At 46.0% G+C, this 27,133-nt stretch overlaps 2 protein-coding genes across 6 annotated transcripts; one reads left to right on the top strand and one right to left on the bottom strand.

Moving 5' to 3' along the window:
• Positions 1-29: 29 nt before the first annotated feature.
• Positions 30-26,330, bottom strand: LOC121326844 (PHD finger protein 23B-like). 5 transcript variants are annotated; one of them, XM_041270420.1, is made up of 7 exons: positions 26,065-26,330; positions 25,885-25,916; positions 22,489-22,581; positions 19,525-20,788; positions 19,145-19,189; positions 5,297-5,490; positions 30-598 (listed from the first exon to the last, which is right to left on the bottom strand). In XM_041270420.1, exons 1-7 carry the CDS (start codon positions 26,099-26,101, stop codon positions 389-391), a joined length of 1,875 nt encoding a protein of 624 aa, XP_041126354.1. In that variant the 5' UTR covers positions 26,102-26,330; the 3' UTR covers positions 30-388. The 5 variants fall into 5 exon arrangements, 4 of the variants coding, with proteins under 4 accessions (XP_041126354.1, XP_041126353.1, XP_041126355.1 ...); XM_041270419.1 differs by having other exon boundaries at positions 33-598; positions 19,525-20,791; positions 26,065-26,326; XM_041270421.1 differs by having other exon boundaries at positions 33-598; positions 5,330-5,490; positions 19,525-20,791; positions 26,065-26,325.
• Positions 10,505-14,219, top strand: LOC121326848. The gene is made up of 2 exons (XM_041270427.1): positions 10,505-10,632; positions 11,743-14,219. Exon 2 carries the CDS (start codon positions 11,775-11,777, stop codon positions 13,035-13,037), a length of 1,263 nt encoding a protein of 420 aa, XP_041126361.1. The 5' UTR covers positions 10,505-10,632; positions 11,743-11,774; the 3' UTR covers positions 13,038-14,219.
• Positions 26,331-27,133: the final 803 nt, after the last annotated feature.

Here is a 27,133-nt window from a genome sequence, read left to right as displayed (position 1 = left end):
TTAACTGTGCATTATATAAAAAGTACAGGTAATTCCAGAGTCTTCTAGCCAGTCGTTGCTATTTGCTGTGGCCATAGAGAACACTCAAGGTATCTCCAAGTGATATCTCCATACTCTTGACAATCAGTAAATCATATGCCCTTCCATGATAATGAATTACAAGATGCACTCAGAAAATTGCACAATTACTTCTAATCTGCACAATGGCTGTTATGAAACCAGTTGTTTTGTTTTTTTGTGTATGAAGCCATTTTCAAGTGCTGTTTGAAAACAAGCTGCCATTGCTGCTGTTGCAATTTCCTGGATTCTAAACGTCACATGACAGCTCTGCTCAGAGACCTGGTTGGCTGAGATGATCAACTGTGGTTTCCAGTAATGAACCATGAAGTTAAACACAGCACCGAGTTTCAGCGTGGACACACAGCAGTGTTGACAGCAGGTCCTGTCTCCCTGTATTTGGGCCCCACTTCTTGCCCTGTGTCTGTGTCTGGTACTTCCTGCAGAGCATTTTCAGGTCCTGCTTGGTCTCCCAGCGCTGGAGACTGGCTTGGCTGGGCTGGCTGTGGGGTCTCAGCAACAGGGGGTCCCCTAGATCCCCCTGGGGGTCAAACACAACGTAGAGAAACACATACACAGTGATACATACACAGATATACATATAGACACACATATCCATGCACACACACACACAGAGATACACATATACACAGTGACACACTCACACATATCCATGCACACACACACAGAGATACACATATACACAGTGACACACTCACACATATCCATGCACACACACACAGAGATACACATATACACAGTGACACACTCACACATAGATACACATATACACAGTGACACACTCACACATATCCATGCACACACACACAGAGATACACATATACACAGTGACACACTCACACATATCCATGCACACACACACAGAGATACACATATACACAGTGACACACTCACACATATCCATGCACACACACACACAGAGATACACATATACACAGTGACACACTCACACATATCCATGCACACACACACACAGAGATACACATATACACAGTGACACACTCACACATATCCATGCACACACACAGAGATACACATATACACAGTGACACACTCACACATATCCATGCACACACACACAGAGATACACATATACACAGTGACACACTCACACATAGATACACATATACACAGTGACACACATCACACATAGATACACACACACACAGACACACTCACACAGAGATACACATATACACAGTGACACACTCACACATATCCATGCACACACACACACAGAGATACACATATACACAGTGACACACTCACACATATCCATGCACACACACACAGAGATACACATATACACAGTGACACATATACACAGTACACACACACATACACATGCACACACACACACAGAGATACACATATACACAGTGACACACACTGACACACACAAAGCAATCTTCTATCACCGTTTGGATTTTGTTCTCTATATCAGTCTCTCCCCAGTCATATCTGTGGCTATCCTCTGCTTCCCCCTGCTGACCAAAGTAAAGCCTCCATGCTTACATACTAACGGTATATCGGATTGAAGCGGTGTAGCATTACTAGTTGTAATCCCAGGATTTAATTGACTGAGCTAAGAAGAAAGGATGAAAGAACTAAATCTATTTAGTCTGGAACAAAGAAGAATCGGTGGACAAAGACATGATTGAAGTCTGAAATCTTAAAAGGTGTTGATATATGAGGTTAGATCCAGACTACTGTCAGTGCTGTACCAATCCCATCTCTCTCAGAAACAGAAGCCAGGACACTGGAAGATACTACAGTCAGTGCTGTACCAATCCCATCTCTCTCAGAAACAGAAACCAGAACACTGGAAGATACTACAGTCAGTGCTGTACCAATCCCATCTCTCTGAGAAACAGAAACCAGGACACTGGAAGATACTACAGTCAGTGTTGTACCAATCCCATCTCTCTCAGAAACAGAAACCAGATCACTGGAAGATACTACAGTCAGTGCTGTACCAATCCCATCTCTCTGAGAAACAGAAACCAGATCACTGGAAGATACTACAGTCAGTGCTGTACCAATCCCATCTCTCTGAGAAACAGAAACCAGGACACTGGAAGATACTACAGTCAGTGCTGTACCAACCCCATCTCTCTGAGAAACAGAAACCAGGACACTGGAAGATACTACAGTCAGTGCTGTACCAATCCCATCTCTCTGAGAAACAGAAACCAGGACACTGGAAGATACTACAGTCAGTGCTGTACCAATCCCATCTCTCTGAGAAACAGAAACCAGGACACTGGAAGATACTACAGTCAGTGTTGTACCAATCCCATCTCTCTCAGAAACAGAAACCAGATCACTGGAAGATACTACAGTCAGTGCTGTACCAACCCCATCTCTCTGAGAAACAGAAACCAGGACACTGGAAGATACTACAGTCAGTGCTGTACCAACCCCATCTCTCTCAGAAACAGAAACCAGGACACTGGAAGATACTACAGTCAGTGCTGTACCAACCCAATCTCTCTGAGAAACAGAAACCAGGACACTGGAAGATACTACAGTCAGTGCTGTACCAATCCCATCTCTCTGAGAAACAGAAACCAGGACACTGGAAGATACTACAGTCAGTGCTGTACCAATCCCATCTCTCTGAGAAACAGAAACCAGGACACTGGAAGATACTACAGTCAGTGCTGTACCAATCCCATCTCTCTCAGAAACAGAAACCAGATCACTGGAAGATACTACAGTCAGTGCTGTACCAATCCCATCTCTCTGAGAAACAGAAACCAGGACACTGGAAGATACTACAGTCAGTGCTGTACCAACCCCATCTCTCTGAGAAACAGAAACCAGGACACTGGAAGATACTACAGTCAGTGCTGTACCAATCCCATCTCTCTGAGAAACAGAAACCAGGACACTGGAAGATACTACAGTCAGTGCTGTACCAATCCCATCTCTCTGAGAAACAGAAACCAGGACACTGGAAGATACTACAGTCAGTGCTGTACCAATCCCATCTCTCTCAGAAACAGAAACCAGGACACTGGAAGATACTACAGTCAGTGCTGTACCAACCCAATCTCTCTGAGAAACAGAAACCAGGACACTGGAAGATACTACAGTCAGTGCTGTACCAACCCCATCTCTCTGAGAAACAGAAACCAGATCACTGGAAGATACTACAGTCAGTGCTGTACCAACCCCATCTCTCTGAGAAACAGAAACCAGGACACTGGAAGATACTACAGTCAGTGCTGTACCAATCCCATCTCTCTGAGAAACAGAAACCAGGACACTGGAAGATACTACAGTCAGTGCTGTACCAATCCCATCTCTCTGAGAAACAGAAACCAGGACACTGGAAGATACTACAGTCAGTGCTGTACCAACCCCATCTCTCTGAGAAACAGAAACCAGGACACTGGAAGATACTACAGTCAGTGCTGTACCAATCCCATCTCTCTGAGAAACAGAAACCAGGACACTGGAAGATACTACAGTCAGTGCTGTACCAACCCCATCTCTCTGAGAAACAGAAACCAGGACACTGGAAGATACTACAGTCAGTGCTGTACCAATCCCATCTCTCTCAGAAACAGAAACCAGGACACTGGAAGATACTACAGTCAGTGCTGTACCAACCCCATCTCTCTGAGAAACAGAAACCAGGACACTGGAAGATACTACAGTCAGTGCTGTACCAATCCCATCTCTCTGAGAAACAGAAACCAGGACACTGGAAGATACTACAGTCAGTGCTGTACCAACCCCATCTCTCTGAGAAACAGAAACCAGGACACTGGAAGATACTACAGTCAGTGCTGTACCAATCCCATCTCTCTGAGAAACAGAAACCAGGACACTGGAAGATACTACAGTCAGTGCTGTACCAACCCCATCTCTCTGAGAAACAGAAACCAGGACACTGGAAGATACTACAGTTAGTGCTGTACCAATCCCATCTCTCTGAGAAACAGAAACCAGGACATTGGAAGATGCTGAGTAAGGCTTGCCCTTGACCTCCTCTGACCTGCTGATGTCCTGCCAGGTTGTAATGGGTGCCCATTAAATTAATAGCTCCAGCGCCATTATACTGCACTTGGCAGAGAAATGAATGTGGCCGCGGTGGTGTTGCATATTAAAAGCTGGCTCATTATTCCTCAGACAGTAAAAGCATCTTAATCTGGTTCCAACAGCAAGTGTCTGGTATTATAAAGGGCATGCTGCAGATGTGATCAGAAACCAGGTCGATTCTGGAAGCATGGAATTACTTTATACCATGACACAAGCACTTTATAACTGCAGGACTTTTGAAGGTTTCCTGCAACACACATTATAAAAGGTTTTTCATGCCCAACTGTGATGAAGCTAAGCTATACGCAGCAATATACTGATGCAATACTCCTCCAAGACCAAACATGTGTAATAATAAGAGGAATCATGAAGACTCCTGATGGACACTAACGAAGGCCCTGACCTCATTGTTGGTATTGCTCAGTCTCTCTGCACTGTGCCTGCTGGGACTCCAGTCTCTCTGCACTGTGCCTGCTGGGACTCCAGTCTCTCTGCACTGTGCCTGCTGGGACTCCAGTCTCTCTGCACTGTGCCTGCTGGGACTCCAGTCTCTCTGCACTGTGTCTGCTGGGACTCCAGTCTCTCTGCACTGTGCCTGCTGGGACTCCAGTCTCTCTGCACTGTGCCTGCTGGGACTCCAGTCTCTCTGCACTGTGCCTGCTGGGACTCCAGTCTCTCTGCACTGTGCCTGCTGGGACTCCAGTCTCTCTGCACTGTGTCTGCTGGGACTCCAGAGGTGTACAGCTTTTCTATAGCTTTCAAATGTGTCTTCACTAGAACAAAGTGGATAGACTGACATCTACTGGCAATCTACAGAAATTATAGCACACAAAACATAGTATCCAAGCCAACCTGCTCATAATTCTGATACTTTTGCTTTAGTGATTCCATCTGTTTCAGCTCAGCTTCGATTTCCTGTTAAAAAGAAAGGCAAAAAGAGATGCCTTTCTCACCACCGCTACAGGGGAAAAGGATGTTACCTTTGCTTTTGTTTGTATCTGTTTTCATTATTGTAGTATTTCAGTTCTAGGGACTTGGTCATTTGCAGGCTGCTACGAAACGATTTTCACTTGTCGTTTTTGCGAGGCTGTAAGTTTAATGACACCTCTTTTTCAGCGTGCAGCTGAGCTGTTAGCCTGTTTGTTGAACCCCTGTCAGCCCCATGTACCCTGGTCCTCTCGGACGTCTGCATGCTGCTCACTCTGCTTTCCAGGTTCTGTTTGATCTGATCACGCTGACTCTTGATTTTTGCTCTCTGACTGGCCACCAACGTCTCTATCTCCACAGTCTTCTGACGCAGCTCCTTGTTGGCCCGCGACAGGTCAGCTGACTTTGAGGTGGCCTCGTCCAAGCCTTCTTTAGCTGGAAGAGGAAAACAAAGAGAGTCCTTATATTTTCACTTTGTATGGCCATGTGATCAGAACCAGAAACAAAGGCAGCAAAGGCAATGAGTCGGAGAAACACAGGTTGGAGGAGTGGAGAGACTAACAACCTGATATTATTTTATAATGCGATAAAGCCATCTCAAATCTCTTTATCATTTATAACAGACCCTGATATTGATGTGACCCCCCCTTCCCCTTCGTACATGCTGAACACAGAACGACAGAGTTAACAAGAGCAATACATCAGAGCACTGTGCATGCTGAACACAGAACTACAGAGTTAACAAGAGCAACACATCAGAGCACTGTGCATGCTGAACAAAGAACTACAGAGTTAACAAGAGCAACACATCAGAGCACTGTGCATGCTGAACAAAGAACTACAGAGTTAACAAGAGCAACACATCAGAGCACTGTGCATGCTGAACAAAGAACTACAGAGTTAACAAGAGCAACACATCAGAGCACTGTGCATGCTGAACAAAGAACTACAGAGTTAACAAGAGCAACACATCAGAGCACTGTGCATGCTGAACAAAGAACTACAGAGTTAACAAGAGCAACACATCAGAGCACTGTGCATGCTGAACAAAGAACTACAGAGTTAACAAGAGCAACACATCAGAGCACTGTGCATGCTGAACAAAGAACTACAGAGTTAACAAGAGCAACACATCAGAGCACTGTGCATGCTGAACAAAGAACTACAGAGTTAACAAGAGCAACACATCAGAGCACTGTGCATGCTGAACAAAGAACTACAGAGTTAACAAGAGCAACACATCAGAGCACTGTGCATGCTGAACAAAGAACTACAGAGTTAACAAGAGCAACACATCAGAGCACTGTGCATGCTGAACAAAGAACTACAGAGTTAACAAGAGCAACACATCAGAGCACTGTGCATGCTGAACACAGAACTACAGAGTTAACAAGAGCAACACATCAGAGCACTGTGCATGCTGAACACAGAACTACAGAGTTAACAAGAGCAACACATCAGAGCACTGTGCATGCTGAACACAGAACTACAGAGTTAACAAGAGCAACACATCAGAGCACTGTGCATGCTGAACACAGAACTACAGAGTTAACAAGAGCAACACATCAGAGCACTGTGCATGCTGAACAAAGAACTACAGAGTTAACAAGAGCAACACATCAGAGCACTGTGCATGCTGAACACAGAACTACAGAGTTAACAAGAGCAACACATCAGAGCACTGTGCATGCTGAACAAAGAACTACAGAGTTAACAAGAGCAACACATCAGAGCACTGTGCATGCTGAACAAAGAACTACAGAGTTAACAAGAGCAACACATCAGAGCACTGTGCATGCTGAACACAGAACTACAGAGTTAACAAGAGCAACACATCAGAGCACTGTGCATGCTGAACAAAGAACTACAGAGTTAACAAGAGCAACACATCAGAGCACTGTGCATGCTGAACACAGAACTACAGAGTTAACAAGAGCAACACATCAGAGCACTGTGCATGCTGAACACAGAACTACAGAGTTAACAAGAGCAACACATCAGAGCACTGTGCATGCTGAACACAGAACTACAGAGTTAACAAGAGCAACACATCAGAGCACTGTGCATGCTGAACACAGAACTACAGAGTTAACAAGAGCAACACATCAGAGCACTGTGCATGCTGAACACAGAACTACAGAGTTAACAAGAGCAACACATCAGAGCACTGTGCATGCTGAACACAGAACTACAGAGTTAACAAGAGCAACACATCAGAGCACTGTGCATGCTGAACAAAGAACTACAGAGTTAACAAGAGCAACACATCAGAGCACTGTGCATGCTGAACACAGAACTACAGAGTTAACAAGAGCAACACATCAGAGCACTGTGCATGCTGAACAAAGAACTACAGAGTTAACAAGAGCAACACATCAGAGCACTGTGCATGCTGAACAAAGAACTACAGAGTTAACAAGAGCAACACATCAGAGCACTGTGCATGCTGAACACAGAACTACAGAGTTAACAAGAGCAACACATCAGAGCACTGTGCATGCTGAACAAAGAACTACAGAGTTAACAAGAGCAACACATCAGAGCACTGTGCATGCTGAACACAGAACTACAGAGTTAACAAGAGCAACACATCAGAGCACTGTGCATGCTGAACAAAGAACTACAGAGTTAACAAGAGCAACACATCAGAGCACTGTGCATGCTGAACACAGAACTACAGAGTTAACAAGAGCAACACATCAGAGCACTGTGCATGCTGAACACAGAACTACAGAGTTAACAAGAGCAACACATCAGAGCACTGTGCATGCTGAACAAAGAACTACAGAGTTAACAAGAGCAACACATCAGAGCACTGTGCATGCTGAACAAAGAACTACAGAGTTAACAAGAGCAACACATCAGAGCACTGTGCATGCTGAACAAAGAACTACAGAGTTAACAAGAGCAACACATCAGAGCACTGTGCATGCTGAACACAGAACTACAGAGTTAACAAGAGCAACACATCAGAGCACTGTGCATGCTGAACAAAGAACTACAGAGTTAACAAGAGCAACACATCAGAGCACTGTGCATGCTGAACAAAGAACTACAGAGTTAACAAGAGCAACACATCAGAGCACTGTGCATGCTGAACAAAGAACTACAGAGTTAACAAGAGCAACACATCAGAGCACTGTGCATGCTGAACAAAGAACTACAGAGTTAACAAGAGCAACACATCAGAGCACTGTGCATGCTGAACAAAGAACTACAGAGTTAACAAGAGCAACACATCAGAGCACTGTGCATGCTGAACACAGAACTACAGAGTTAACAAGAGCAACACATCAGAGCACTGTGCATGCTGAACAAAGAACTACAGAGTTAACAAGAGCAACACATCAGAGCACTGTGCATGCTGAACAAAGAACTACAGAGTTAACAAGAGCAACACATCAGAGCACTGTGCATGCTGAACAAAGAACTACAGAGTTAACAAGAGCAACACATCAGAGCACTGTGCATGCTGAACAAAGAACTACAGAGTTAACAAGAGCAACACATCAGAGCACTGTGCATGCTGAACACAGAACTACAGAGTTAACAAGAGCAACACATCAGAGCACTGTGCATGCTGAACACAGAACTACAGAGTTAACAAGAGCAACACATCAGAGCACTGTGCATGCTGAACAAAGAACTACAGAGTTAACAAGAGCAACACATCAGAGCACTGTGCATGCTGAACACAGAACTACAGAGTTAACAAGAGCAACACATCAGAGCACTGTGCATGCTGAACAAAGAACTACAGAGTTAACAAGAGCAACACATCAGAGCACTGTGCATGCTGAACAAAGAACTACAGAGTTAACAAGAGCAACACATCAGAGCACTGTGCATGCTGAACACAGAACTACAGAGTTAACAAGAGCAACACATCAGAGCACTGTGCATGCTGAACACAGAACTACAGAGTTAACAAGAGCAACACATCAGAGCACTGTGCATGCTGAACAAAGAACTACAGAGTTAACAAGAGCAACACATCAGAGCACTGTGCATGCTGAACACAAAACTACAGAGTTAACAAGAGCAACACATCAGAGCACTGTGCATGCTGAACACAGAACTACAGAGTTAACAAGAGCAACACATCAGAGCACTGTGCATGCTGAACAAAGAACTACAGAGTTAACAAGAGCAACACATCAGAGCACTGTGCATGCTGAACACAGAACTACAGAGTTAACAAGAGCAACACATCAGAGCACTGTGCATGCTGAACACAGAACTACAGAGTTAACAAGAGCAACACATCAGAGCACTGTGCATGCTGAACACAAAACTACAGAGTTAACAAGAGCAACACATCAGAGCACTGTGCATGCTGAACAAAGAACTACAGAGTTAACAAGAACAGCAACACATCAGAGCTACTGATTTGCAGGGGTACTGCAGAAAAAAACAAACCTCCATTCACTGCAGGGCGTTCCAGGACCTCCGTCACCACGGGTAGAAGACAGGCTGCTATCATCACCAGGAGGGCTGCCTGCTGCAGCAAATTATTCAAATACAGCAAGCTGAGTAATTTCAATGAAGACTTCCCATTGTAAGTGTTTACCAAAACACATTTGTCATTTTGCATTATACTATGCTTTCTCCATGATTATTCCTGTATTTTTATATTCATAATTTTATTGTGTTTCCAATATCTATAAATGCATTTTACCCTGGCTTTCTTTTGTTATGTCTTGTATAGTGCTTTGAGATACTTTTTTTAAAAGAAAGGCGCTATATAAATTGATTGATAGATATTGTATTACAGTATTTACCATGCTTTACCATTGTTAACGATTTATCTATCTATCTATCTATCACACATCCCGGATGGTCCTCCACCAGGGCCCAGGAGCCAGCCGCTCACATTTCCTCTCCAGCCCCAATCTCTGACAGTGAGATGAGTCACACTGGCCCTCCCCTGCATGTTGTGTTGTCATGGAGACGTTGTTTTACCGTCTGCCTCCAGCTCAGGAGAGATGGCATGTCGTGTCCGAGTGGAAACTGGGGATTCAGTTCCAAGGGGCTTTCCTGAACTGCACTCACTCATGTTTGTTTTTTTAAAAACACACACACACACAGATTCAGTCTGATTCACTGTCCAGATCCATTGTGCCTAAAATTGACCAGCAACAGGGAGATGCAGCTTGTGTGTTACAGAACCTCTGCAACAAATCCAAACATCCATGCAGAGAAGACAGCGCACTTACACAAGTGTGTGTTGCATATTGCTGGTGTTTGCAATCCATGTGACTCTGCAAGAGCACAATTAACAGCTGCTCAATGGAGCTCGAGTCCCAGTTTTGTAAGTGTTTCAATAACTTGTTCAAACTCACCGTCACAGCTGTTTTAATAGTCTGTGTGTGTGTGTGTGTGTGTGTGTGTGTGTGTCAATGACAAGTTCGGGCTGAGCACGTCACGCGTTCTGACAAGCTCGATAGCACACTCATTCTGAATGAGTCAGAGAGGCGTCTCAGGTGGAAAAGAACACAATTATATCATTACAAACTGACCTCAAAGACGCGAACTTCACTGCGTTCTTAATATCTGCACACAGCTCCGTCTACTCTGGTAAGTACGTTATATACGTGTGTGTGTGTGTGTGTGTGTATATAATATATATATATATATGTGTGTGTGTATATATAAACACATGCATAATTTTACTTCAGAGCCCTGGTATATCGTTTTGTTTTTGCTTTGTTCAGTATTGGTGGGGGTGTTTACAATAGCGAGTTTTGGTTTCCATTCATAAAAATTACCACACTCAACCAATACAGTACGACTTTTGGATTTCAAAGGCTTAAAAATAAATAATTAATAAATAAATAATGATATAAACGGATTTTCAGTGTATATGTTCTGAAAAGGGGCGTGAATTATTACAACTGTTGGATTACTGTATCTGTACTGATCCCTTGCTAGGCTACAGCAAGACCTGAGTTAAGCAGTGAATTAGCAATTACTTGAGTTCTCGACACCCGCCTCAGATCTAACAACACGGTATGCAATACCCACATAGTACATGCATACAGATTTCCAGTGCGTTCAAACAGCACACACACACACGAGCAAACTAATTCGCAGTAAAATCTAGGACGAGCCAAAATGCTAAGCACTGTTTTTATTATTATTATTACTGCATTACTTCAGCCACGCAGTGCTTCCTATTATGTCAGTAACATGGCGTATCAATGTGTGTGGGTGGCAGTTACTTGTCCTGCCAGTGTAATTACCCTTGTAGGCAAAGGAACAAGCAGCTACATGTCCTTCTCTCCTGTTTTTGTAAAGTACATGGGCTGCTATACCAGCCGAAACCACGTGGCGGCGCGTGAGGGATGTTTGAATAGAAAGTTTTCCTCTGTAGTTAGTGCAGTCTATTCCTGTAGATACACTGCTTGAAGCTGGAGAACACCCTGTAAAATGTACATGTAAATAAAATGCAGAGAACCCCAAAGCTCTTTGAAAAGATAAACAATGTGGCTACTTAAGTCTGAACTGACAATATTGTTATTAGACTATCAGAAAGAAGGACCAAGAAAAAAAAAGGTTTGCTTAGTAGAGTGCCAGTTTTCACTGGTCGTTGTAATTGTGAATGCATTGAAAAGGTGTCAGCAGGTGTTGGAATATCTGTTTATGAAGTTCAGGCGAGCAAGTTAATGATTTCCTCTCTCACTGTAGAGATCCAGCCTGGACAAAAAGGAAGTTGAACAATGGCCCCCGCCAAGAAAGGAAGTAGTTGTGCCGTGCCCATGCAGTCTTCTCCAAAGAAGGGCTCTCCGGCACCAGCAACCAAACCATGCAGCCCTGGATCCTCGTCCTCCGGAGTCCAGAGAGAACCAGAGAGACCAGCCATGAGGCCGCGGACTTCTGCCACTGAGCCGCAAGTGGCACAGGCCAGACGCACGCCGACCAGATCCAGGCCAGTCCCACCACAACCTGGGAGGCCACCAGTGAGTGACGTCAAGACGTCAGCCTCTGGTCCACCGCTGGGTGGAGCTGTGCAGCACAGAAGCAGAGCAGCCAGTGCTTGTCGGAATCGAACCAGCTGTGCCAGGAGAGCCACCACCAGAAGATCCCAATCAGAATCAGCAGGGACATCTAGAAGCGCCAGGAACGGAACCGCTGGAACTAGGAGAGTGGGCGGCAGTACAGCCCAGGGTAAACCTGCAAGGACCAGTGCCGGGCAAACTTCCCCTCAAGCAAGCCGAGCCCACACTCCTCCTGTGCCCCAGGGCACCATGGGCAAGATGGACCAGGAGAAGTTGGCAGCCACTGAGGTGAAAACCAGGGGCCAGCGGGAGAACCCAGAGTGGTTCGAGCAGCGCAGGAACCGCATCACAGCCTCCATCGCCCATAAGATTGCAAACTGCCGCTTTGTGAACGGACGCAGCCAGGAGGTGCCCCAGTCCTACCTGCACTCCGTAGTGAGCTCAGGTTCCAGCTTCAAGACGGCAGCCATGACCTGGGGCATCGAGCATGAACTGGCTGCCGCTCTCCGCTACCAGGAGCTGAAGTCCAGGGAGCTGGGGAGGAAGGTGCTCGTCCGGGACTGCGGCCTCTTCATCCACCCTGACAAGCAGTGGCTGGCAGCCAGCCCCGACGGGGTCGTGGTTGATGCTCAAACCGGGGAGACGCTGGGCTCCGTGGAGATCAAGTGCCCTTTCAAGCACAGGGGCAGCACCATAAAGAAGGCCTGCGAGGACAAGACCTTCTGCCTGCAGCGAGAGCCAGGGGGCACCTACAGCTTGAAGAGGAGCCACGCCTACTACACCCAGGTGCAGTGCCAGCTAGCCGTGTTGGGGCTCCGCAGGGCAGACTTCGTGGTGTACACCTCCAGAGACACGGTCGTCACTCCGGTGGACTTCGACCCGGAGTTCTGGGACCGCACTGAAGACAAGCTGGAGAAGTTCTACACCAGCGCTGTTCAGCCTTACCTGGCGAGACAGAACCCCGCTCTGTCCAGAGAGGAGTAGATGCAGGTCTTTGCACAACGTAATGAAACCAGGAGCTTCTGGATATCCCTGGAAAGCCGTTAAAGCACACAAGCCAGTCGATGCAGGCGCTTCAGATGCTGGGCCAATCTAGAACACATAGGATGGGGCGATGTGAGAAAGCAGGTTTCAAGAGTTAGTTAGCTTGCTGTCAGGGCAGGGAACATTACTGCATAGAGGTCCACTAAAGTCATGATAGCATGAGCACTGCAAGACTGAATGCAAAACCCTGACCCAACAAACCGGAGACTGCTTCCCTTAGTGCCACAGCCCATCCCATCTACAAGGCCAGCCTGAATATAGTTGAGCAGTAAATACTCAGGGGCAGACCTCAATCTGCGGGCGAGGTCTTTGTTTCCTGTGGCTGGCGTATTCTTCTGTTTGTTTTGTTGGCTCTCAACACAAAGAGCTGTGCCTGAATGCTGTTGTTTTTTTTTCCAGATCTGTAATTGTTCCTTTGTTTGTTGGCCGAGCTGTTGTCTGTCCCTCACCCCCCATGATGTTCTTTGCATGCTTTTTCGTATTTCTGGGTGTGAAGTTTTGGTAATGCCAGTGTTCTCTACCAGTCCTATACCAGTCACTAGTGCTGTCATTAAAGCTTCCATTTGCTGTGTATCTATAGAACAGTACAGGGACTTCCCTGGCCTTTAACACTGCTGTCCTGTCGAGTATTATCTCCGGTCCGGACCAGATGAAATGAACTAACAGTGTAACTAATAGAAATGAACTCCCTATCTTGAGATATCATTGAAGTACAAAAAAAATTGTAAAAAAAAAAAAAAAATGAAGTTGTTTCGGTCTTTCAGTGTCATACACCATTACATGTGACATAGAAAACAAGATTTCAGGAATTAAAGCAGAATGATAAAAACTCTGTGATGAGAGAATTCATCACGGTGAGGCGATGCCCATACAGTGTGATCTGCTTCATTTCCTGGAGCTGTGCATTGCATCTCAACCATTCTCAAAATCCAGTGCCATGCAACCTTAACACATCACTTCCAATCCAAGAGGGACAGCAAAATGACAACCCTAATAATAATAATAATAATAATAATAATAATAAAGATACCGTGCATGTTGCAATGCGTGTGAGGAGTGTAGAACTTGCAAAGCTGTACCGTGCCTGCCTTTTTGAAAATAAAATAAAAACTTATTTCATTATGAGCTGGTTTGTGTTTTATATGCCTCTTTGATTTAATGGAATACAAAAGTGTGTTTAAATAAAACAAAACTGCCTGAAAAAAAACCATGTGAGGAATACGACAATTCAATTTCAGCCCTTCCCTCAGTCCACACACCCAGGCACGCACGCACGCACACTCTGCTCAAATCGTCTTTGTTTAATACTGCAACAACTTAGAATCTAATATATCTAAAGCCCCTTTCACACTGGCATGATCTACCCGGGTCAGTACCCACCTGAGCAGGACCCAGCGTCATGCAGGTCAGGTAATTTCAAACTGCTTTTGAAAAACAGTATTGACCTGGGTGACAGGCGCAAGTAAAAAATGTGGGTATCAATGCCCTGGAAGCAGCGTGTTACAGACGCTTCTATCCAACCTTCACCCTGCTACAATCGGGCTCATGGTGTGTCTCAAGCAACAAAAATATGGCCAAACAGAATAAACAGAAAGGTTCCTTGGAGAAGTGAAACCTTCACTCAGATGTGGCTGTTTGTTATTGCGTTGGCTCACAAACGGCCGTCAAACATTTTGTCAACCCACATCCTGAGTTAACCCGGGTCTGACCCATTTACATGGTGTCACACTATGCGGGATTGGGACCTGGTTAGCCAGGACCTGGGTCCGGACATGGGTAGGAGGGCCAGTGGGACAAAAAAAACAAAACAAAAAAAAAGTAGTCTCTTTGTGTGTGTGTGTGTGTGTCTATATATATATATATATATATATATATATATATATATATATATATATATATATATATATATAGTATACAGTGTGCAGATCAGAGCTGCAGGAGTAAGGACAGTCACTGTTTAAAACAGTGCGCAGATCAGAGCTGCAGGAGTAAGGACAGTCGCTTTGTTTAAAACAGTGTGCAGATCAGAGCTGCAGGAGTAAGGGCACTCGCTTTGTTTAAAACAGTGTGCAGATCAGAGCTGCAGGAGTAAGGACAGTCACTGTTTAAAACAGTGTGCAGATCAGAGCTGCAGGAGTAAGGATAGTCGCTTTGTTTAAAACAGTGTGCAGATCAGAGCTGCAGGAGTAAGGACAGTCACTGTTTAAAACAGTGTGCAGATCAGAGCTGCAGGAGTAAGGACAGTCACTGTTTAAAACAGTGCGCAGATCAGAGCTGCAGGAGTAAGGGCAGTCACTGTTTAAAACAGTGCGCAGATCAGAGCTGCAGGAGTAAGGATAGTCGCTTTGTTTAAAACAGTGCGCAGATCAGAGCTGCAGGAGTAAGGACAGTCACTGTTTAAAACAGTGCGCAGATCAGAGCTGCAGGAGTAAGGATAGTCGCTTTGTTTAAAACAGTGCGCAGATCAGAGCTGCAGGAGTAAGGATAGTCGCTTTGTTTAAAACAGTGCGCAGATCAGAGCTGCAGGAGTAAGGATAGTCGCTTTGTTTAAAACAGTGTGCAGATCAGAGCTGCAGGAGTAAGGATAGTCGCTTTGTTTAAAACAGTGTGCAGATCAGAGCTGCAGGAGTAAGGACAGTCACTGTTTAAAACAGTGTGCAGATCAGAGCTGCAGGAGTAAGGACAGTCACTGTTTAAAACATCTCTGGGGTCTTCAGGTGGGCACCTTCCATCCTCTGTGTTTCGTCGACTAGCCCACGACACCTCAAGAAACAATCATCACTGTTGAGTGCTCTGTGAAACAGCAAACAATGTTGAGTCCTCTATCAAACAGCAAGCCCTATTACCATTGTGAAAGCACAGCACAGTAAGCATGGTAAAGCATAGGTAGGCATTGCAAAGCATAGTAATAAACAATGCATAGTATACACATGGGAAACCTTCAGAAATGCTGTGTGGTAATACTGCAGTAACTTTTAGAAGGGCTGGGCTGGCCTGGATTCAAAATGGAAACACAGAGTCCAAAAACACTCCCAAATTCCATGTGGTCTTCAAACAGCTTCTCCAGACTCCCAGGCAAAGAGCAAGCATCTTGCTTTGTTTGCCAATGTTGGCACCTTGCCGTTTTCTCCTTGGTATCACAAGTTTCTTTAAAAGCTTTCCGGTTTATTTCTGCAGCCAATGAGTTTGTTTGCTGATAAATGAGCTCGCTGTTATGCTGCACTGCACTCAGGTGTGCCGGTTTTGTAGAAAGAGGAAGTGACACGCTAGATTTTAACATCTGCGATTTTGAATGAGGAACCAAAACTGTGTCCGAGGCTCCTCCTCCTCCTCCTCCTCTTTCACAAAGAAGACGCAGACAACAAACCCTAAAGAATAACAGCAATACAGGCAGGAGATCAGTCCCCAGTACCACCAATGGGACTGGTCCCAGTGCTTACTGGTTTAAGAGCAGAGCTTCTCAACACACAACTAAATAGCATTATCTCCCCAGTCAGGACTGAAAAAAAAAAACACACACAAGAAAGTAAAAAAATAAAACACATTTCCAATGTTTCTCTACCAGAGCTCTTGTTATTTATTAATTTTTTCTCAACACTGTTCTCACCCATGCCCACTTTTTGAAAACATGAAGTATAAAAGTACTCTGTGGTTAGACTTGCACAGGCTGTGTCTCTTGACACACAGCGGGATCAGTCTCACTGACAGTAACCGCTCAACACACGGTGTGATGCACATCCATTCTAGTCAAGCCCCTGGAATTCACAGGGATACCTAGCGTGTGGACCCTGGGCACTGCCAGGAGTGGATATGGGAAAGCACTTCAGAACCAGGCTATGGGCATGGTACACACACACTTCCTTTCACCAACAAACCCACTGAAGTACACTGCAGCCAACCAACACTACAATCCCCTTTGCAGATTCTGAAAACAGGAGGAATAGTGCTATTAACTTGTAATGCTATTAAAAGAAGGTTGTAGTTAGTTAAAGCAATCATGTGATTGCATGTGTTCAATCACCAAGTCAATAAAAACCAAGAGCGCTCACAATGTAAAGTGTCCAGCGCTGCTGTGGTGCTGACAGCTGTCTTCATCCAAGGATCTAAAGTGGATCAAAGCAGAGGGCACAGAATCTCGGGCTCCATTTGACTGTCAGGCCGGGGCATGGCTCTGCTTACTTTTTAAGTGCCGCTCTCACAGTCAGCAGCCTTCCACAGCATGATGGTACCGATATTGTGATGAAGAGTGCAGTGTTTGTTTCTATATCGAATCTCAAAGAGTCTGTATCTAAGAAGTGCAGCTCCAGCCCCTTTGCCAAACAAAGTGAAAACAGCCTGCCTGTGCTGTGCTGTTCTCGCATTGGTTTGGTCGTTTCTCTGCTTGATTGTCTTCGAAGAAGGTAAAGTATAGCAGTAGAACCCACAAGGGAGGTTTGTGTGCGTGTGTCAGTGTGTGCGCATGTGTGTCTGGGTGTGCGTGTGTCAGTGTTTGTCTGGGTGTGTGTGAGTGTGTCTTCTAGAACGTGGCCGTACCACTTTACCAGCCTCTGAATAATTAACGTACTTTTTGAGCCTGTGATCCCTGCACCCCAAACCCCCCTCCCCCCCAGGTTAACTTAACTTCCATACCCTTTTAAGGCCCCTTAACTAACACACAGCATCAGCAGTTTGTATGGTGTGTAGGGCTGCACTGCAGGAGCTTGGCAGGTCGAAGTGAAGTGAACCTCTGTGGGGTCTGCTGGACCTGCCCAGTCCTCCCAGCAGAATGCGCCTCATTGTAGTTCAATGTATTTGTCTGTTCCCTGTCCCAGCTCCGTGTTCACTCCCCTACTCGCGGAAGCGCTTGCGGGACACGGTCCTGGCCCGGTTGGACCTGCGGATGTCCTGTTTGGAGTCCCGGCACCTCTGGCAGATGAAGACCTCGGGCACATTGGACTTGCGGATCTTGGCGCAGGAGAGGTGGATCCAGGTGCCGCACTCATTGCACTCGATCATGGGGCGTCCCGCGAAGGGCTTCATGCAGAAACAAGTGATCAGGTCCCATGAGTCGTCCTCTGTGGAGAAGATACTGGAAGATTAGGGTCTCGTTCAATCTCACACTCCCTTTCTAGTACCCAACACGAGACTCACAGCTAGAAGTGACAGGTCCTCGTTGCAGAAATTTGTATTTGTGCTGTACTGGCATATCCCCAAGTCTTTCCTCCCTCTCTCCATCTACAGACGCTGGTACACACCAGCACAGGAATACACCTGGCTGGTTACACATCAGAGAGCTGGCACACACCAGCACAGGAATACACCTGGCTGGTTACACATCACAGGGCTGGCACACACCAGCACAGGAATACACCTGGCTGGTTACACATCAGAGAGCTGGCACACACCAGCACAGGAATACACCTGGCTGGTTACACATCACAGGGCTGGCACACAGCAGCACAGGAATACACCTGGCTGGTTACACATCAGAGAGCTGGCACACACCAGCACAGGAATACACCTGGCTGGTTACACATCACAGCTGGCACACACCAGCACAGGAATACACCTGGCTGGTTACACATCAGAGAGCTGGCACACACCAGCACAGGAATACACCTGGCTGGTTACACATCAGAGAGCTGGCACACACCAGCACAGGAATACACCTGGCTGGTTACACATCACTGGCACACACCAGCACAGGAATACACCTGGCTGGTTACACATCAGAGAGCTGGCACACACCAGCACAGGAATACACCTGGCTTGTTACACATCACAGAGCTGGTACACACCAGCACAGGAATACACCTGGCTGGTTACACATCACAGAGCTGGTACACACCAGCACAGGAATATACCTGGCTAGTTATACATCACAGGGGACCCTCTTCTTCGAATGGCTACACCGGGCTCGTCCTAAACCAGGAAGGGCCCTGTGTATCCAATCAAAGAGGAAAAGCAGTTGGTGTACACAGCAGGGAACAATCAGCAAGAGCCCCACCCACCCAACAGACTAAGAAAACCCTGCAAAACAGCAGCCCAGCAAGAGGAGTCACACTTACCTTCCATTCTGCTGCTTTCTGCAGACGTGTTCTCTGTGCAAAAAGCTACAAAAAAAACAAAGCACATATAACTATATTATAATAATAACTTCAACAGATCTATCCAGACACAAGGATGACTCATGAGAATGTACATGTGAAATCACAGAAACTGAGAATTAGCAATGGCTGTTTATTTAGTTCAAGCTTAGCAGGAACTGGACTGCATGCAAGTTACAAGATCTCTGGAGTCCATGCTTTATGGCACATGCAAACACAGTCAACATTGCATTTGCATGAAAGCCACGAATTGGAAACTGTGATAAAGACGCACACACACACACACACACACAGGCTCTCCAATTCATACTGAAGACAGTGACCAGAGGAACAGTTCTTACATGAGCAGTCTGTGACGCTGTCCTCCCCAGCTTTGTCCTGCTGGTCCGTATCGCTGCTCTCCTGGTCTGTATGGTAGCCCGTCTCCTGGTCGATATGGCTGTCCTCCTCATCTTGGATAGAGCTGTCCTTACCTTTCCTGTCCACTCTGTCCTCGTTCAAGAGATTCAGAATGTCCTTATCCTCTTGGGAGGCAGCACTCTCCCTGCTTGCCAGCTCAACGTTGTCGGCTTTCATCTGGTCAATACCGGCCTTGCTTTTATGGTCAGTGTTGCTCATATCAGCCTGGTCAATATCATTGCACTTATTACACTGGTCAATGAGCAGCTTATCCTGCTGCTGCTCGCTGTTCTCTTTGTCTCTCTGGTCAATATTGTGCTTGTTTTCTTCAGCCCGGTTCTTTTCTTTTTCTTTGTGGTTTGCGTTGTCCTTATTCTTGCGTTCTTTAATGTCTGTGCTCTGCTGGTCCATGTTGTCTTTATTCTTCTGCCCTTTCACCTCCTTGCACTCCAGGGCTGCTGAGTCCACACTCTCCTGGTAAATATTGTCCTCCTCTCGGTGGTGGTGGTGGTGGTTCCCTGTTTTTTTGTTCTCATTCTCCCAGTTGCTTTCCCAGTTCATAATGTTCTTCTCTACCCGGCCCATGTTATACCAGTGCTGCCTTTCCTCCTTCATCTGTAGCCTCTCTTCCTTCACGACCGGGCGTTCAGTCACCGCCTGTGTTCCTTTGTGATCCCCAAGGGGTAGGGGTATCCACTCTCGCTTTGGCTCTGCCTGTTGGGGAAGGGGCTCTACAAAGCTCTCCTGGCCAGGCACCCTGGTGCTGCTGAGCGGGGTTGCAGCTGGCCCCCGCAGCCCAGCCTCCTGCTGTTCTCCTGCTCTCCCCAGCGCCTGGACCCCAAAACCTGCGCCACTCCCCAGCGGAGGGGGGGTGGGTGTGGTGGGCGGCACCTTGCCCAGGCTGGTCCTCTTGCCTCCCTCGGCAGTCCTCCTCCTCTGTTTCTTCTCACCGGGCATGGTCTTGCCAGACTGTTTCCTCCTCTTGCCCTTCTCCACGCTGGCAGGGCTCCCACAGATGGCTGCAGGCAGTCCGGGGAGGACGCCGTCGGAACGGGCTCGCTTGGGGCCCCCTGCCCTCTCCTTGGGGTGCTTGGTGTGGCGGGCGGCTGTGTGGGAGTCGGAGGAGCGGGAGGACACCCAGCTGTCACTGTCCAGTGTGCTGCCCGTGCTGCACCGAGGACTCAGGCTGCTGCGAGGCCAGGGCTCCTGCTGGAGAGGAACAGACACACACACTGTGAGAGGCTGATCAGTGAGCGTGTACACACACACACACACACACACACACACACACACTCTGAGAGGCTGATCAGTGAGCGTGTACACACACACACACTGTGAGAGGCTGATCAGTGAGCGTGTACACACACACACACACACACACACACACACACACACACTGTGAGAGGCTGATCAGTGAGCGTGTACACACACACACACAAACACACTGTGAGAGGCAGCGTGTACACACACACACACACACACACACGTGAGAGGACTAGTGACTCGCACACACACACCACACACACACACACTGTGAGAGGCTGATCAGTGAGCGTGTACACCACAAACACCCACACACACACTGTGAGAGGACTGATCAGTGTCGCGTGTACGTGTACACACACACACACACACACACTGTGAGAGGCTGATCAGCAAGCGTGTACACACACACACACACACACACACACACACTGTGAGAGGCTGATCAGTGAGCGTGTACACACACACACACACACACACACACACACTGTGAGAGGCTGATCAGCGAGCGTGTACACACACACACACACACACACACACTGTGAGAGGCCGATCAGCGAGCGTGTACACACACACACACACGCACTGTGAGAGGCTGATCAGTGAGCGTGTACACACAGCACACACACACACACACACACTGTGAGAGGCTGATCAGCGAGCGTGTACACACACACACTGTGAGAGGCTGATCAGCGAGCGTGTACACACACACACACACACACACACACTGTGAGAGGCTGATCAGTGAGCGTGTACACACACACACACACACACACACACACTGTGAGAGGCTATCAGTGAGCGTGTACACACACACACACACACACACACACAAACACTGAGAGGCTGATCAGCGAGCGTGTACACACACACTGTGAGAGGCTGATCAGCGAGCGTGTACACACACACACACACACACGCACTGTGAGAGGCTGATCAGTGAGCGTGTACACACACACACACACAGACACACACAGTGAGAGGCTGATCAGTGAGTGTGTACACACACACACACACACACACACACACACACACACACACACACAGTGAGAGGCTGATCAGTGAGTGTGTACACACACACACACACACACTGTGAGAGGCTGATCAGCGAGCGTGTACACACACACACACACACACACACTGTGAGAGGCTGATCAGCGAGCTTTTCAAACAGCATAAGGATGAAGACTGACTCCCTTCCACTGTAGATTTCTTATCTTAAAGTCCAACATAATAATGAAAGTTCAGGGGCTAAGGAAATACTGCTGCGTTTTTATGTTTGAAATATCTGTTTGAACAGTACAGGGACTTGTCCTGTGTCCTCATAAGGTAGGTTTTGTCAGAGTTTCCTTCCTTGTGGGGACTTTTTTGACCCAGCAAGCACTATAAACGAGCACACACACACACACACACACACACACACACACACACACGCACACGCACAGACTGCTCAGCACACACACATGCAGCGAGAAGTAATTGGAAAGTTCATTACAGTCCACGCTGCATGCAGGAGACCCACACACAGGCTGTCTGCTTCCATGACAGACACACTCATGCATGATACCCAAACACTGACAGCCAGGGAACACAGAGAGAGGCTTCTGCTGAATGTCTGACTGCAATTCCAATGTCAGTACCTCCTTAGGGTATGGAATATACCCTGCATAGGCCAGCACAAAAGTGCAGAACTGATTGAAATCTTCAACCGTCCTCTGTCTCTTCTGTGGAGGCTGTAAAATAAATAAAAAGCATACAAATGATGAAGGGGTGTAATGACAAGACACGGGTGCAAATTGATAAGCATCCATGCTACAGAACTGTGCTTGAACAATATCAAAGTGGCTTACCAACGCTTACATTCCACTTTCAATGGGTTTGAAACTGTCAACACCATAGACGCAACCTTCATTCAACTTGTATATTTGAGCAGGAGCAAAAATTCAATTAAAATCAAAATGAAAACAACAATCCTTTGGAACATTGCTATGGGGACACTGGCGTGCTTAACGCAGGAGATAAACCTGACATTTTAAACAGACTCTTAAAATAAAGAAAGCCGTGCATTTTCCTGCTAGACGTTTTCATCCTGAAAGACTGTTAACTCATTACATGTCACTGTCCTCATTAGAGGACAGCTTGCTTTATATATTTTTTGGAGTATTTTTAACTGGCATCTATCGATCTGTTATTTTAATTGTCTTACTGTTATGATAATTTACTCTAATTTGGTTAACCGCAAAAGTTAAGTCAAAATGTAAATGTATTACACAACTCCTGTGGCGATTTTTTCAAAAACATTTGGATTTGGCCCTTAATGGGTTAAAATACAAAGACGGTGGCTGTCAGTCACCCTGCCTTATCAAGTGACCCGCTATCACCTGTCGAAATGCCTGGTTTAGAAATAAACCCGGTTATTATACATCAACAAAACTCAAATCAGTCTCTTCTAGGTATAGCTACATTGTTCTTGGAAAAAGGAATCAGCACGCCCGTGTTAAAATGTTTACACTGGGCAAGAACAGAATATTAAGAGGAAGATCGCAAAAAAATAAAAGCATAAAAATAAAAAAAAACCTCCCGGTGTTATTTGACTTTATTCTGGGCTTGGATCATTTCAAGTTCAACACGTTGTTTTGTTTTTTCAAACAGACAGGGAGGTGAAGTTGCCTGCATGTCTTGAACACAGCTTGGACGTGAAGCTCACACCAGCAGGGCATGCTCGCCTCTCAATGCAATATTCGCGCCAAGTGCTTCTGAACTGTACGCGTCCTTACACGTATAATGGCAACTATCTGCGTAGTCCTGACAACAGATTGCAAGATTATAAAATGGGCGTTGTGTTTTTTTTGGGGGGGGGGGGGGGGGGGGGGGGGGGGGGCGGTGGGGGGGGGGGTGGGGGGGGGTCGTCGTCCCTGAAGGAATAACGTCAAATTCTCAAAAAGGTTCTTAGCCAAGGCTTCTGATAGCGTGTTTAAATAAAGAAAGAAAGAAAATAAAGCCCACAGCCGCCTCTGTTTGAGATATCCCCGTCCGGCTATTGTGCCAATAAAACATGTTAGTAATGTCTTGGGCTTGCGCCCACAACTGAACCACAAAGCACTGCCTTATCCTCCCCTTACCGGCTTCTTAAACAGGGAAGGGCCGGGTTTAACACTTTAGAAAAACTGCACAGCGAAACGGGACTTTACAACTTAACAAAACACACAACTTTAATTAAGCGATCTGCGCGGACTGATCGAGCCACGATCCCTGCAACTTCCACAGCAACTGGAAAGCAGCACAGACGCAGGGAAAGCCGTACTAACAGATCACACCATGTTAGTCGACTGTGAGGTGGCTGGTGTGTCACTGTTTGTAGGTAAACAGCACAGTCCGGTTGTGTAATGAACCCGTACAGTCGACAGTGCTTCCAGTATCAATAAGCTGCTAACAACCAAACGAGCAAGATGGGCCGAATGGCCTCCTATCGTTTGTAAACTTTCTTATGTTCAGCACACTTAGTGCGCACTGCTGACTGTAGAAATAGTGCGTTTTCTGTGCGGTCATTTTCTCTTGTGACCTTTCTGAACAATCATAAAAGAGTTTTAATTGGGTGATCTATCCAACAAAGAACTGGCAAAGGTATGCAACCTGCCCCTTGAAGACAGGACTCGATATTAATGGACGCACGAAGCGTCGCGACAGGAACCACAACAGTTTATTTTTTATATAACGTAAACTCGTTTTTTTTTTTTTTTTTTTTTTGTTTGTTTTTTTTACAAAAGGTCATTGCATGTTTATTATTTAAAATGCATCTGTATATCCGATTAATATTTCAATTGTTGAAATATTGATGACTCACTACAAACAGCAGCAAAATGATTCCACGAGCAGATAGATGAACGTACAGCACATGGCTGTTCAGCATCTTTAAATACATAGCGGACAAAACCACTTATTTAAAAATATGTAACCTGTCATCTTTCAAATTGAACACAGCCCGAATTAAAACACATGAATACGGAAGTGAGCAAAGTCGAGCCGCTTTGTTTTGTTTTAATGGGATCAGATATCATCAATATGATGCAAGATTAAGAAACGCGTACCCTACCGCACCGGTTTGAAATGGCAAACACATAATGCACACAGACAGGGGCAACTTACTAGTGAACAACTACTCGCTCACAAAACGGGGAAGAAAATACGTATCGCCTATAACATACTGATCGACTCGCCTGTGAACAGATACTGTCCACATGTCATCGCCAGACAATAACCCGGGTCACACGACGAAGCAAGGGCGACTCTTTCCTAAATGCGCCTGGCATTCGCTGTGTGACATCCTTACTGTTCTTCGTCATTCCTCGGATCTGTTTGGAGCGTTTTAATGAGGAGGACATCACTTTTCTGACTCCTTCTCTCTGTGTTGTTCCTTTCTTTCTGCTAAGATGGCGACTGGCAATTCTAGCCCTGTCTGCGAGGTGGGAACGAGAGAGTGACGAAGCAGTCTAATAACAACAACAACAATAATAATAATAATAATAATAATAATAATAATAAGATAACAGACAAGCCCGGCACCTCTTCAGCATCGTGAATAGTAAAAGCACTCTAACATACAGATCGGCTTTTCCTACAAAACAACTCCACACGATGATGTGCAATTCACAGTACAAGAAAGCGGCCAAGCTGATCCGACATCCCTCACCAAAGCCCTGCCAAGTTTCAACAGAACTTTCTGTTACACCCCCACTGAACAAATACGCCACCCTTCCCTGTTTACAGCCCCTCGTTTTAAACTTATTCAGAAACTTGGGATCGTTCGTTATAAATCAGGAATAAGCTTTGCTGGCGCTGCCTTCAGTTTGATTCTCCTGCGTTATATAAACACTCTGGCATATTAATTAGTGAGGCAAAATACAACGCAAACATAGGCGTACCACCTCACCACCTGCGTCCTTAGATCTGTGACTTGTATACTAAATACTAATAATAATAATAATAATAATAATAATAACAATGCTCATTAGAAGATGTAATTTATAGAGGCTCACCTCGGTGATCATGGTGGATTCTGGGCTTGGACCTTGAAAAAAGAAAGAAACAGATAACTATTCTGTAGCACAGCGGCAATGCAGATGAATAGAGACACTTTCACAGGCGCGGTGAGGCACCACCCGGGAACACTCGCCAAAGAAAACCATCACAGCACAAAGAAAGCAAGCCAAACTAACCGGCGCAAAACCCGGCTGGTTTCATCTGTGTTGCCATCCCTCAACGCCGAGTCTCCGTCTTTCAAAAGTGAGATATTCCGTCTATTATTATCCGATTGCTAATGAGGCATTTCCTTTTCTTTTCGTTTTATTTCCTAATTACGATCCCTTCTTCTAATTGTTCTTATCTCTCTTATAAACTACACCCCTTCCTACTTGCAAAGGGTCAACTAAAAACTTCACTTGCACAAAACCGACCGCATTCTGCTACTGCCATCCCAGGGACCAACAGGGTTGAGGAGGCGAAACCATCGGCCCTGCGTGCGGAGGGGACCCGGCTCCGATCAGGACTGTCCCGTGTTTCAATATTCAAACACACATCGCTAAGCATGTCTTTAAAGAATTTGAGAATGGAGTATGTTGTATATTTACTATACGTGGCAGTGACATCAAGCGCAATGTATGTTTCCTTTTGTCAATATTGTGTATCGTTTCGCCCACAAAACGCGTGTTTTTGGAGCGTCCCGTTCATCCCTATAAATAGTGCTGGCGGCGCTTGCAGCGTGTTTGCAGAGGGAGGGCCGGAGGATCCCCTGCTTGCTGCTTCTTGTTGCTTGTTGCTTGTTGCTTGTTGCTTGTTGCTTGTTGCTTGTTGCTTGCTGCTTGCTGCTGCGCTAGGACTAGGAGCAGCGACACAGGCACACGGATCTGAATGCTGGGCTGGATTATTTTCACATGGTTAGCGTCTGAAATAGAGTCCCTTTACATGGGGAAGCGACTGGTTTTAAATTGCAACTTTAAAAAAAAAAAACCAGTTGTGCATATGCGGAAGTTTCACCTGTCGTTGAATAAGTTGTAGTGCAGTGGAGTTTACTTGCTGCTGTGGAAAGTTGTTATTGATGAGTGCTAGTGATAAAGCTGCGCATGTCTGTCTGTGTAATACTAATAAGTTGTAGTGCAGTGGAGTTTACTTGCTGCTGTGGAAAGTTGTTATTGATGAGTGCTAGTGATAAAGCTGCGCATGTCTGTCTGTGTAATACTAATAAGTTGTAGTGCAGTGGAGTTTACTTGCTGCTGTGGAAAGTTGTTA

The sequence above is a fragment of the Polyodon spathula genome, chromosome 14 (assembly GCF_017654505.1).
Source record: "Polyodon spathula isolate WHYD16114869_AA chromosome 14, ASM1765450v1, whole genome shotgun sequence".
NCBI lineage: Eukaryota > Metazoa > Chordata > Actinopteri > Acipenseriformes > Polyodontidae > Polyodon > Polyodon spathula.
This window is presented reverse-complemented; position numbering and strand designations above follow the sequence as displayed.